Genomic DNA, 12,220 nt, shown 5'->3' with positions numbered 1-12,220 from the left:
GTTTTTTAGACTTGCCTCTGGAGTGTTTTTTTTTTTCAAATTCCAGCCTGGCCTTTGCATTGTATTGTATGTGTATCTTGGTGTTCTTTTGTGCATGGAGAGAAGATTGTTTTCAACTCTGCCCTCTGGAGATTGTTGCTGGTGCCATTAACAATTGTTTCTGGGCTTTTTTTTTCCAACGTTGATTTATTCTCTGATATTCCTCTTTTGATGTCAGGCTTGAATGTGTTAGTCTGGAGTAAAATTAAAGGAATTAGCCTCCACCACTTTTAGAGGTGAAAGTAAACCTCAGCCAGGCTTGTTCAAGCAGGGGTGCGATCATGTTGGCCCCTCCTGTTGATTCGTTGTGATCTGTAAATGAAAGATACAAGTCTCAAGTACAGTTGGTTTTGTTTCATGCCCAACATTGTGGCAGAGAGTTTATTTGCCTTGATTTCAGGTTTTGCCAGAATGAGACACTTACCATCGCATAGCAATGTTTTTCTTTAATGCTCAGTACCTCCATTTATAAGCGCTCAATCAGGTTTAGATAATTGCCACTGTCTAACATTCAGAAAGGGGTCTGTCTGTCTTGTGGATATTTTGACATTTACATCGATCTTCTTCGAGTAGCATTGTTGCCTTTCGGTGATGTGAAGTGTTTTTATTCTTGAAAGAAATAAGTGCAATCTTCCACCTGTCACGGTTCGGTTTCTGGTCTGACCAGCAGGTGGCATGTGCGGTCTTCGGTGCACACCTGCTGCCAATCCAGTCATCAGGGGACTCTGTATTTAAGGACTCTGCTTCACTTCAACTGTGTCGGAGTATTGTTTATTGCCTTGCTGTTTCCATGCTCTCTGACCGCTTTTGCTATAGTCATCGTCGTGTTCACGCTTTTGATACCTTCGGTAACATTGTTCTTGTATGTATGGCTTTGTTTTGTGAATTGGCTTTTTCTTGCGTGTAGTTGTTACATTGTTTTTCGTTTGTATTCTCGGTACTAGTTATCTTCTCTTGCCTTTTTGTGCAAGCGCTTTTTGTTATTCGTTTTTGTTTTGTTCTGCCTGGTCCTTGTTTGGACCAGCGGTTTATGTTCTACTTTGTCGGTTCGAATTTTTTGTATTAAACATTTTTGTAACGGAGACCTTGTTGGAGTCTACACTTTTGGGATCCAAACTTATTTCGGCTTGTCCGAAACCTGACACCACCTAACCATATGAACTTCTCAGCACCGATCAATGGTTTCTTTCTGTTATCCAACAGATTTGACTCAAATCAGCTAAAAGGTGGCGAGACTCATCTATGGATATTTATATCCCATCCAAACATGGCAAGATGCAAGGTGGCGAAGGGGAGGGGTGTGGATATCCCTCACAGCGACCACTGACATGGCAAGTCCACCTGGACTGTTCACTCAGAGGAAGGAACACAGCTTAATAAACAAGCTTGGAGGCTGCAAAAGAATGACACATTTGCTGACTAAAGACGCGTTGGTTTTCACAAACTAATCCATGTCAAAAATTCGCTAAAAAAATTGTACTAGTTATGATGAATTTACTGGAGCCTAAACCTACACGCCCTCAACCAGCTGAGGCCTGGGGCCTCTTCAGAAAATCCAGTCACCTCACCTTTATGCAATATTCCCTTCAATTTTGGGTTAGGATGAGTTAGATTACATCACTGTAAGGTTAAAAAGAGATACAATGTTAGGTCCTTTCTAGCATCACAAAGGACTGCATGTTTCAAATGAATTTGACTCCACTTTCCGAACTGACGTCATCTTGCAAGAAGTTTTGCTGATGCAAATCTCTTGCTTGCAGACTTTACCTGCAAAATATTAGTTCAATAATTAAATGAAAAACATACAGGCTCAAATTGTTTTTGGAAAGATCATTTCTGATGTTTTTCATTGATTTTGGAATTGCCCTTCCCCTGTTGTTTGTCATTTTCTTTCTGCTTTTATGGAACCACACCTTCCCTTGTGATTTGAATTTATATTTCTTCATGTGTGACAAAAAGAAAGTTATACTACTATTTTTTTAATGAATGTTGTTGTTTTTTGCCCACAGTTGGAATAGTTAATAGAAATTCTGCTATTCGAATGATGAAATCATTGAAAATTATTGGAGTGAAAAGAAAATCAAAATAAAGCACGAACCCTCGATCTAAAATGGAGCATAATACAGTACAGTATAGTGTATTCATTTTTTTTCCTTTTTACTCTTCACGTGCATAGAATGAACAGCAGGGGGTGGCACTGCCTCACTTGTCTCCAAACTGACGGGGGGGGAAACAATTAGATTTACGACACTCAATGGCACTTTCCGGCGCGATAGGACATTAAGCAGTGGGAATTTATACTGTCTTTCTGTTTGGCAGGCACATAAATCACGTCTTTTTTCATCATTAATGGTACCAATCCCAAAAATATAACATTTAGTGATACAGTAACACGCCATCGTGAATAAATCACTCTACTAATGTAGCTGCCATGGCTAATGTCGCTTGTTTACAGTACTAATGCTAGTTTAGTAATGTTATGGGTATAGCGCTGCTATTTTGTTGAAGCTAGATAGCCAATGGGTTCTCTGCAACTATACAGTATTATGACTACATTTTCATAATCGGATGCCATTATGAGTAGCCATTTTTGAGAATCGCACCAGTGCAATATTGGTGACGGGCGTGGCTTTCGTCTGAGACTCATTAGTGGTGAGGCTACATTCACATCTCCTCTTTCTTACTTCTTTGTATTCACGTTTTCTGGATGCAACCCACTCTTCAAATTTTTTTTCTTCTTGGTATGGGACCAGAGGTGGCTGGGTATTTGGGCACTGACTGGGAATCGAACCGTCACTCAATTTAAGGTAGCAGAATGTACTACTATATGACCAGTGCCCCATGTTGACAAAGGAGTAGAAATCAGCTTCAAATATCAGATATGAAGTAAAACGTCATCATAAAAATACCTGCAAATCGCATATGTGGGTCTCTGTGCACTTCGTGACTTCCCACCACAACAGGTGTCCCCCTCGCCACCATCCTCCACCCCCTCCTCTCCTGCACGCTCCACCTGTCTTGCCTTCTCTGCCGTGGGCTGGCGACGCAGAAAGCAGCCGTCATTCAGTAGAAATGCTATGCTGATCCGGAGCGGATCCCTCAGTCACCGGATCAGGAGCAGCTGCTCGGGCAGTCGGTGCTATTTTCACCCTGAGGATAAAATGATGTGCACACCGCGTTGACACGTCAGGCTGCCAGGATGAAGTCCGCAAACAGCGAGCGCCCCGACTGCTTCGCGTCGGACCCAGACGACCCGGAAAGCGAGAGCGACGGTTCGGATGGGAAGTCCACTGGCGCCTGCAGCCCACGCCGCGGAAAGGAACCGCAACCTGTCAGGCGGAGGTGTCGGCGGAGAACCGGCACAGAGGCGCGTCTACCTGGTGTGAGTAAACAGAGGCAGGCGGCCAACGCGCGAGAGCGTGACAGGACGCACAGCGTCAACACGGCCTTCACCACCCTGCGCACGCTCATCCCCACCGAGCCTGCCGACAGGAAGCTCTCCAAGGTGGAGACGCTGCGTCTGGCGTGCAGTTACATCTCCCACCTTGCTAACGTGTTGATGCTGGGGGAGGAAAGCCGCGACGGGCAGCCGTGCCTCCGCCACCAGGCCGGCGTGCACTGCCCAGCACAACGTAGCGCGCCGCCGCTGCGGGCCATCTGCACCTTTTGTCTAAGCAACCAGAGGAAGCAGGTCAGTCGAGTGGCTGGACCAACTAACCGAACTCGAAGAATGCGCCAACAAAAGAAATAAATTTTCATCAAAGTGGTAGCACAGACTACAGTACTGTACTTGAAATACAGGTGTTTAAAAAAAGTATTAATTTCATTTAACAGAAATGGAACTCAATTTTCAACTCCATTTTACGTATACAGTGGACCCCGCTATTTGCTGGGGATAGGGACTGGGACAGCCCGCGAATCCTGAAAATCCGCTATAATTGATACATAAAATAATACAAGTGTAATTTTTTTTTTCAAATCTCAAAACATTTTTGAATAAACGGGAATATCCTACCAATAAGCATTTTACGTGTAAACCGGGTTTGGCTTTACAGCCACTAAAATAAAATAATGAAAACGTGTGTGTATTTTTTAAAATCCGCAAACAGGTGAATCTTTGGGTCCCAAACCACAAATATATACTGAAAAAAAAATGTGTTTAATGTACTCAATTGTATTTTATCAAGTGGTTGCACAAAAAATAATCTGGATCCAGATACATTTTTAAGTTGACGTTTAGTCTGCTTCAAAAGCCACTTGATGACATAAAACTGAGTAAAGGCAACACACCTTTTTGCCAGTGTGCAGGTGTCCATTATAGCACTAACCACAGCTGTAACAAAGTGCTGCTCATAAAATATACATCATAATAATTCAAACAGTAGGAAAAAAACTGCAGTATATTTTTCTAATTTAAATACCCAATAACTCCCTTATACTTTGCCATTTAGCATACAGGAAATGGAGTGTTTTATTCCTTCTTGTTGCACTTGTGTGAAGCTGTTAGTCGATGACAGAAAAGCAAGACTGACCAAAGTTTCCCGATGGTGCTGCAATCATAGACCCTACGGCATAAAATAGTGAATTGTAGGCTGGAATTAAACACATCCATTAAGTTGATGTTGGTGACACTGTCAAAACAATTGTCTTAAATAAGGTCACAAACGGGGAATATCTTGCATCTCTGATTGTGTAATGGTTGGTGAGGACCTTTGCTGTTATCCTTTTTCACTAGACCTCATTCAAGTCCCAAGCACAATTCATGTTCCTTCTGTCAAGTTACAGCTTTTTTTTTTGTCACATCTACGCAGGTTGGAAAAAAATAAGCCTATAATGACATTAGTAAAAAGTAGACGTTTTCTAATTCAGCGAATAAATGTAAATACTGTTACGTGAATTTTCTCAGTCTGCACAATTTCATCCTGTAGCAATAAAATGCAGTTAAAAGCTGACATTTGACAAGAGTGGACAAGTAATGTTTGTTGGGAACAACCTATTCTTTCAACATGCAACTCAAGTTGTGTGCTTTTCACTTAATTACAAATGCTTTTTTTTTTTTTGTCTCAGCAGCTCAAAGATGGCAGCAAGCGTTCAACTAAAGCTTAAGGCCTCGGACCCACATGGAGCAGTCGTGCAAGTTTACATTTGTACATATTTAAAATATTTATTCTTAGTTTAAAAGTTAGGGAAAAAGAAAATGGACACTGGAAAGCACTTTCTGTTGCCATCATTTGTGCCTGTGAAGCAACCTGTGTTTTGGTTGAGCTGCAACCTGAGCCCATGTGTAAGGTTGCACTATTTTGGTCCCAACAACCCCGACGTAGCTATTACTGCAGGAAGTAGACCTTGATCAAATACCTACAATGTTGTTTTTTGCACAAAACATCACTCTTAACGATGCACAAGGCCCTTTTGTACAAGGTGTATAGAAATTGTGCATATTTACAACACAAATATATAACCCTCCGAAGCAATGTTGCACTACCTCAAACATGTTTACCTCAACATCAAATGTGTAACATTACTGTATTTGTGTGGCTCGATACCTTTGCACATCAAATAATCTTCTGGAAAAATAAATATTTTTGTACCATAAAAAAAGTGTCATCATTCAGGTGGCATGTTGCATGCTGGGAAAACCTTTTCCTCACATCGGTGGTGCGCGTATCCGTCGGAATGCTCCCTTGGTCAACTAAAAACACGCGTGATCGTTTCATAAGCTTTATTTCCATAAAAAAGTCAATTGGTTTACATCAGATTAAAGAAAGTAGAAACCAATAATCTGATTGCTGGCGAGGCAATATATAGGGTGGGTCTTTCAACGGACTAAACAGTGTGACCACAACAGGGGGGGGGGGTAGGTTACAAAAGGAAAGCGGAGTTTAAGTGAGAATGAGCCAAAATGATTTGGGCCGAGTTTTAAGTGAGGGGATGTTAAAGAAATGAAAACAAACGACAAGAAAAAAAAAAAAAGAACTTTGGCAAAAAATTGTCAGTTGGCCTCACAGTCTTGTGGTAAATTGATGTGAACTCCGAGTAAAGGCCAGAGTGAGCAGAGGCCACAAAATCATACGGAATGTTTGCTGTCCAAATTAGAGGGCACTGCAACAGTGGGAAGTGAAGAGGACACCAACAGTAACAAACGAGGACCGAGCCCTTTAAAAAAGGTTCTAAAATAACATGTGCAGGTTGTGAGGGAACAATACCAGGAGGTAGAAAAGTCAGAAGGGCATTGACATTCTACCAATCCCTTTTCTACTAATTAAAAAAAAAAAGTGGTGGTACGTGAGGGGGCTTGGGGTGGGAAAGCTCATCTGGCGTCTGAGGTTTTCAGTCCGCTTCCTCTTCATCCGATTCAGACTCTGCAGGGGAGAGAAAAAATGAAATTATAAAAGGTCAACGTTTCAATGACTTGATCACAGCATAAACCAATTTCCAAACTAGGGCCTGACCAATTTGAATTTCTTTAGGCCAATGCTCGCACTTGGCAGAAAGAAAAAATACAGATTAGGCCAAGTGATTAATCGGCTGATAATTTAAAAAAATAAATAAGTACATAACAGATTAAATCATTTCATTTTTGGTTCTCTCACCCAATAAAGCATTTTGCTTAAAAATTACAATTATCAACGTTATTTTTCAGGTATTGTTCTGGTACATAAAGTGCTAAAAAAACAGCATACAAATGCCAATGATATTTTTTTTGCTAACGTTAGAAGTGTTCTCAGCACTATATAAATCTGTGACATTATTTTCCTCTGCTGGACAAAAAGTCTCCTCTGCATTCTCACCTTCTTCTGCGTTCTTCAACCACTCCACAAACTTTTTCATCTGCTCGAGGAAGACGCTCTTCCCCTTGGCGAGGTGGGCTTCAGAGTACCACTTCAGGATGGCCTCTTCGCTCAATACATCCGCTGAGGAAGAGGAAAAGGGGAGGGAAAATCACTAAGGCTGCAAGTTGCTGTAGGCAACAAAAGGCCTTTAAAGGCCACTGCGCACCAACTGATGAGAATCAACTGGACAATCTCCCTTAAATATTCCCCTTGCAATAGAAATGTTTCCGTGGTCGTGTTGAGACACCACGTCAAAGAAAACGCATCAGCCGTTGGCCACTGTAGCCATTTAAAGGGGAAACGGGTGAGACGAAAGCAGAGAGTAGATATTTGAGATGCTTTTGGCTAACGACAGCCTCATTCATTGACTGAACTTGGGCATTCTGGCAGCAGCTCTCCACGCTTCACTTTTAAGTCCAAAGTAAATATCGGATTTTGTCTCAAACTAATTTTATTAACATTTGTCAGTTTCCACATGGTCTTATTTTTACAAATTATCAACCAATCTCAAGTGTTGTCAAAAGCTTGAGAGCAAATCTTTGGACTTGACTGGACACTTCAATTGTGTGAGGAGTGTTCCATTTGCATTGCTTCACAAATAGCGTTTCCCCATTAACTATGAAAGTGTTCCTTGTTGGGGGGGTCGAGGAAGCCCTACACTAATGGTTATTGCTGGCAACAGTGAGTACCCAAGCATTCTAATCAATAACAACACACTAATTCAATTAGTGAATATTCAACAAATTGAAAAAAAAAAGTGATTTTCCTTTTTTTTTTCTGGGGCAGGCAAGCAATTTACATTTCACATCACACCAAATCTAGTTGCAGATGGTCGGCCATCCAACTGTGTCCGAACCACACATTGCATGACAGTTGAGTGGCAGAGGTTGTGCGTGCGTGCGTGCATGCGGCAGACCTTTATAGAGGAGCACCACGATCTTCTGAAAGGCCTTCATGAAGTGGATGTTATCGTAGCAGTACTCCTGGATCTTTAGCAGCAGACTGAGCTCAGAAAGACCCTGGGAGGTGAAGGACTTCAGCAGAGGGCTATATTGCTGTTGAGGGAGAAAAAAAAAAAAGAAAAGAAAAATCACGTTACGTCTGGTCTGCTGAACAGGCGCGAGGTCACAAACGCACAGGGGGAGTGAACAAACCTTCAAGTGTTTGATGGCTTGTTCGGTCACCAGCTCTTCCTTTTTATTCCACTCCACAGAGCTCATCACACAAGTCCAAATGATGCCGATCATGGCCTGCTCAGAGAGGTTGGCCTTTTTCATCTCCTCCCTGGTGAACGCAATGATCTGTGGGAGCAGGCCACCATTAAAGCTGATCCTGGGGAACAAACAGAAAAGGCATGTCGCTCCCAGCTAGGTTGCCTTGCCTCTTTGAGTGGGTCTCCGCGGGACATTTGCTCCTGGAGCTCCTTCTGCAGCTCCTTGCGGGCACCGATAGATTGCTGGTTGCGGGCGAAGTCGGACAGCTCCTTCAGCCCGGCGTCTGTAAAGTACTTAGAAAAATGCTCGCAGCTCCGCTTGTTGGCAGGAAAAAGTTCCTGTCGGGAAGAGGCAGCAGTGTCAGAAAACGCAGCGCAGGGAAATCTTGGCCTCACGAAATCTTTTACCATCAGTCTGTTGTCCATGCCCACTTTGCGGAGGCTGCCAGCTACTGAGTTGATGTCTTTCTCATTGATCCACGACTTGAACAACTTGACGGCAAAGGCAGCAGACACTCCTAAACAGAAGAGTGCGGTGGTGACGAGGACAGTCCCACCCACATGCGCTCAGCATGACACACATGCCCCTTACCCTCTTTCACAAGGTTTTCGTTAAAGAGGCTGCTGAGGATGGAGGCTGATATGTTGCCGTTGGCCAGCAGAATGCCAGTCAGCATGGCCAGCTTGTTGCGCTCAGACTCAGTGAACCCTTTTAGAAACAGCAGCAACTGTGCACACAATAACATGATGGCTACCGAGTCATCTGCAATTTGCATGCAGTTGTCCTTTAGCAAAATTAGACACTGCGGGGTGCTGTAGTCTGAGTCATGCTCATTTGTCCAACCCATAACATCCACCGTTCACAACGTGCATTCACTACCAACTCAGATCTTCAAACTAAATGTGCTCACCTTCTTGATTTCCTCCTCAAAACCCTTCTCCAGGTACTTGTAACGCCTGATCAGCTTGTTAAAAACCTGGGGGGGGGGGGGTATTTTGGAGAACATTTCAAGTAAGTGTCAATCAACAGGTCGTAGGGTTGCACATTTTCTGGAAGTTTCAAAGGTGAAAACTTTCCACAGGATGAAACCAGGATTTCTCAATAATTGAAGGTTGGTGCTCAATAGGGAACTTTACATATCATTAGAAGGTTGTTGTAGCATAAACCTGACCAAGTTAGCTTTCTCATTACTTGGCCAATATTGTGTTTTATGTTACAAATCGGAAATCATAGGTAGAATCTGCTAACAAGCTGTTTTTCCACTAGGCAGGCAAATGACCAAATAGCATGCAGAATGATTTTTCACCAACCAGACAAAAAGAAAACATACCATGGGAACACACCCACCAGAGACATAAATAGGGTGATTCCACAATGAACATGTTTACACTAAAAAGGTCTTTTCGATTAAAAGTTAAGATGTCTTCAACAAACCAGTCCAGTTGCCCTCGTTCAACCTTTTTGAATCCAATTTGGAATATTTCCACATAATCCCCACCGTAACTTATTTAAAATTAATTTTAAATTTGCCTGAATGTTTACAGAGACTAATTGAAAGATTTCCCCCCCTACCTACAGGTTCTTATCTAAACTTCCTACCTACCTGAGCATATGCTTGCATCGTCTCAAGGTCTTCTTGTGCCGTAAAGAGGCAAAACTCTGTGCGGGTCATGTCGTCAGACAGAGTCCCACCTGGGGCTGCATGAGAACGCAAAGACAATTAGACATCAGTTCAATAAAAGGATTGTTCAAGGCAATTCCACACAACGTACCCAGCATTCCACCGGCCACCAGGATGTCAAAGAGTGTCTCAGCATAGCGGCGGTAGTCAAGCTTGGCGCCAGAGGCATCAAGGAACTTCGCAACCGCCTCCAAGTCAGTGCCAGTTTGATTCAAGCCTTGTACGATACTTTCTTGAAACTGAGTAGGGTCAAACCTCTCCTTTTCATCTGAAGAGGGAGAGCGTGCAATTGTGAGAACGCGAAAAAATCCAAGGAGATCATACAAAAGTTTCACCAACCTCTTTTCCTAGTTTTGAAACGCTGGCCTGTTAGCGTCGGCTTTTGCTGCTTTAGATTATTCATAAAAGACACCTTGCAAAAGATGAGACCGGGTTTAAGGAGGTTGACAACGTATTGTGCACAAGTGTTATTTCCGGGTGAACTGTGACCAACTACTTGCAATGTAGTTAACCGCACATTTAAATGTCACCAACAGCGAACAAAGACTAAGACATTCCACGCAGCTACATCGAAAGTGTGGCATGAATAAAGGAAAAGAAACTGAACGTGTCATACACGGCTGAAATGAAAAACACCTGGCTTGAGCGGACAAGATATGGCTTTAGCTGTTAGCCTTAGCTCCCCGAGGGCCTTACCATGCGCTGAGCTAGCACTGGTTAGCTGGGCCCAGCAACAACCTGGTTAATCTGAACTACTAAACTGACGGCGGACCGATTTCTTGTAACGACATTTATTTTAGGGAGCCCTTTCACGTGAAAAGCAATGTCGGCCAAGTGTCACCTGGCAATCTTTGCAACGTACCATCGAAGGGGTGAAAATCCATAAATTGGGCTGATTTAGCGTAACGAGCCTTCGAACTTAGCCCATGACGGCAACGGCAACGCTAACGTGTAACTACGATTCATTTTAACGCCATCGGATCACATTCTGTGTCGTCTTTAATTATTTGATGACGTGGACACAAAACAAAGTCAACACCCATTCGACTACTCACCGAAATGAATGCAGATAAAAAACGGTTATGAACCAGAGGACTCGAACGGAGTGTCGCGAATGTTGGAGAGCCCCAAACAAAAAGACCTTAACGTCGGGACTTCCGCAGGCTCCACCCTCTGCGCATGCGCCTGCAACATTCACTTCCGCTTTGAAGGAAAAAAAAGAAAAAGAAAAAAAAATCTTTGGGTCTACCTGTAATTATTTTTGCGTGAATGTTGAGGCCTTACAGCTGTTATTCTAGAATTTCAACTTTATTTTAAGACTGTTATTTTTGCACATTATATTTTATTCCTCGCACTTTCTTGACGTGCTACTCCTTCTACATGTTCCGACTCTCACCATTCAAACTTCAATTTATTCCAAAAATTCATGGTTTGCATTTTTCTCTTTTAACCAAAACATTCAATGTTACACATTTACATGCCATTTGAAGTTCCAAACATTTAGATCCTTCAAATCACCTTGGGAAGAATTTTCAACATTTCAAACTTTCACATAGAGTAAAAATTTCACATTTTTCCCAGTATCGTTCATAAATTTCGAGCCCCCCCCCCACCCCAAATCACATTCTGCATTTACCACTTCTATTTTTCACATACATTCACTGAGTCACACCATTCCAATTTCAACACAATCAACACATTGATGCTATTCAAGGCTACTGTTTTTTTGTAATTCCAAAAATTCAAGTTTGAATTTTTTTTTCACCAAAAATGCACTATTAATCTCCAATGTCACACTCAACGTAAGCAGATTCAAATCGTTCCTGTTTGAAATTTAAATAATTCGGCTCATTTAATTAACCTTGATAATGATTTCCAACATGCCAAAAATTCCCACTTACCAAAAAAAATTACATTTTCACATTCTAAATGGTCCCAAAATGTCATTTATGAATACCTATTTGGTTTTTCCCTCTAATTTCTACTTTGTTTGACCGATTCAAGCCGTTCCACCTTTAAACTGTTCAGTTTATCGCTACTGCAATTTTTTTCAAAATTTAAAGACAAAAACTATAATTCTGTTGTTTTCCCGTCTAATTTCTACATTTTTTTCCACAGATATAAACTGTTCAACATTACTATTCATCTTATATATTCCGCAATTATTTTTCAAAATAAAAGCCCAAATTATGATTTTCTTTGTTTTCCTCCTTTAATTTGTATATGTTTTGAGTGATTCAAACCATTCTAATTTTAAACTGTTCAACGTATCCGTCCCACAATTCCTTTTTCAGAATTTGAAAATAAACGCTCGAATTTGAGTTTTTTGGTTTGTTTTTTTCCTCTAAGGTCTACATTTTTTGACCGATTCAAACCGTTTCAACGGATTCTCCATAATGGTATTCACCCTCCAGTCTCCACAGATATTAATGACCATTCCAACTTGAACAAGT

The 12,220-nt window shown here is 41.8% G+C and overlaps 2 protein-coding genes across 4 annotated transcripts; one reads left to right on the top strand and one right to left on the bottom strand.

Annotated features, from left to right (window-relative positions):
- Positions 1–3,141: 3,141 nt before the first annotated feature.
- On the top strand, positions 3,142–6,006 carry LOC109520221 (transcription factor 15-like). Of its 2 annotated transcripts, none has more exons than XM_019877314.1 (2): positions 3,142–3,730; positions 5,110–6,006. In XM_019877314.1, the coding sequence occupies exons 1-2, from the start codon at positions 3,239–3,241 to the stop codon at positions 5,143–5,145; spliced, it is 528 nt and encodes a 175-aa protein (XP_019732873.1). In that variant the 5' UTR covers positions 3,142–3,238; the 3' UTR covers positions 5,146–6,006. The 2 variants fall into 2 exon arrangements, with proteins under 2 accessions (XP_019732873.1, XP_019732872.1); XM_019877313.1 differs by having other exon boundaries at positions 5,107–6,006.
- bzw1a (basic leucine zipper and W2 domains 1a) lies at positions 5,747–10,950 on the bottom strand. Of its 2 annotated transcripts, XM_019877310.1 has the most exons (12): positions 10,823–10,950; positions 10,107–10,179; positions 9,859–10,035; positions 9,690–9,784; positions 8,997–9,062; positions 8,678–8,813; positions 8,494–8,603; positions 8,254–8,424; positions 8,027–8,173; positions 7,789–7,927; positions 6,831–6,953; positions 5,747–6,401 (listed from the first exon to the last, which is right to left on the bottom strand). In XM_019877310.1, exons 2-12 carry the CDS (start codon positions 10,168–10,170, stop codon positions 6,370–6,372), a joined length of 1,260 nt encoding a protein of 419 aa, XP_019732869.1. In that variant the 5' UTR covers positions 10,171–10,179; positions 10,823–10,950; the 3' UTR covers positions 5,747–6,369. The 2 variants fall into 2 exon arrangements, with proteins under 2 accessions (XP_019732869.1, XP_019732871.1); XM_019877312.1 differs by lacking the exons at positions 10,107–10,179; positions 10,823–10,950 and having other exon boundaries at positions 9,779–9,784; positions 9,859–9,936.
- Positions 10,951–12,220: the final 1,270 nt, after the last annotated feature.

This window comes from Hippocampus comes, unplaced genomic scaffold, assembly GCF_001891065.2.
Source record: "Hippocampus comes isolate QL1 unplaced genomic scaffold, H_comes_QL1_v1.1 scaffold167, whole genome shotgun sequence".
Lineage (NCBI taxonomy): Eukaryota > Metazoa > Chordata > Actinopteri > Syngnathiformes > Syngnathidae > Hippocampus > Hippocampus comes.
This window is presented reverse-complemented; position numbering and strand designations above follow the sequence as displayed.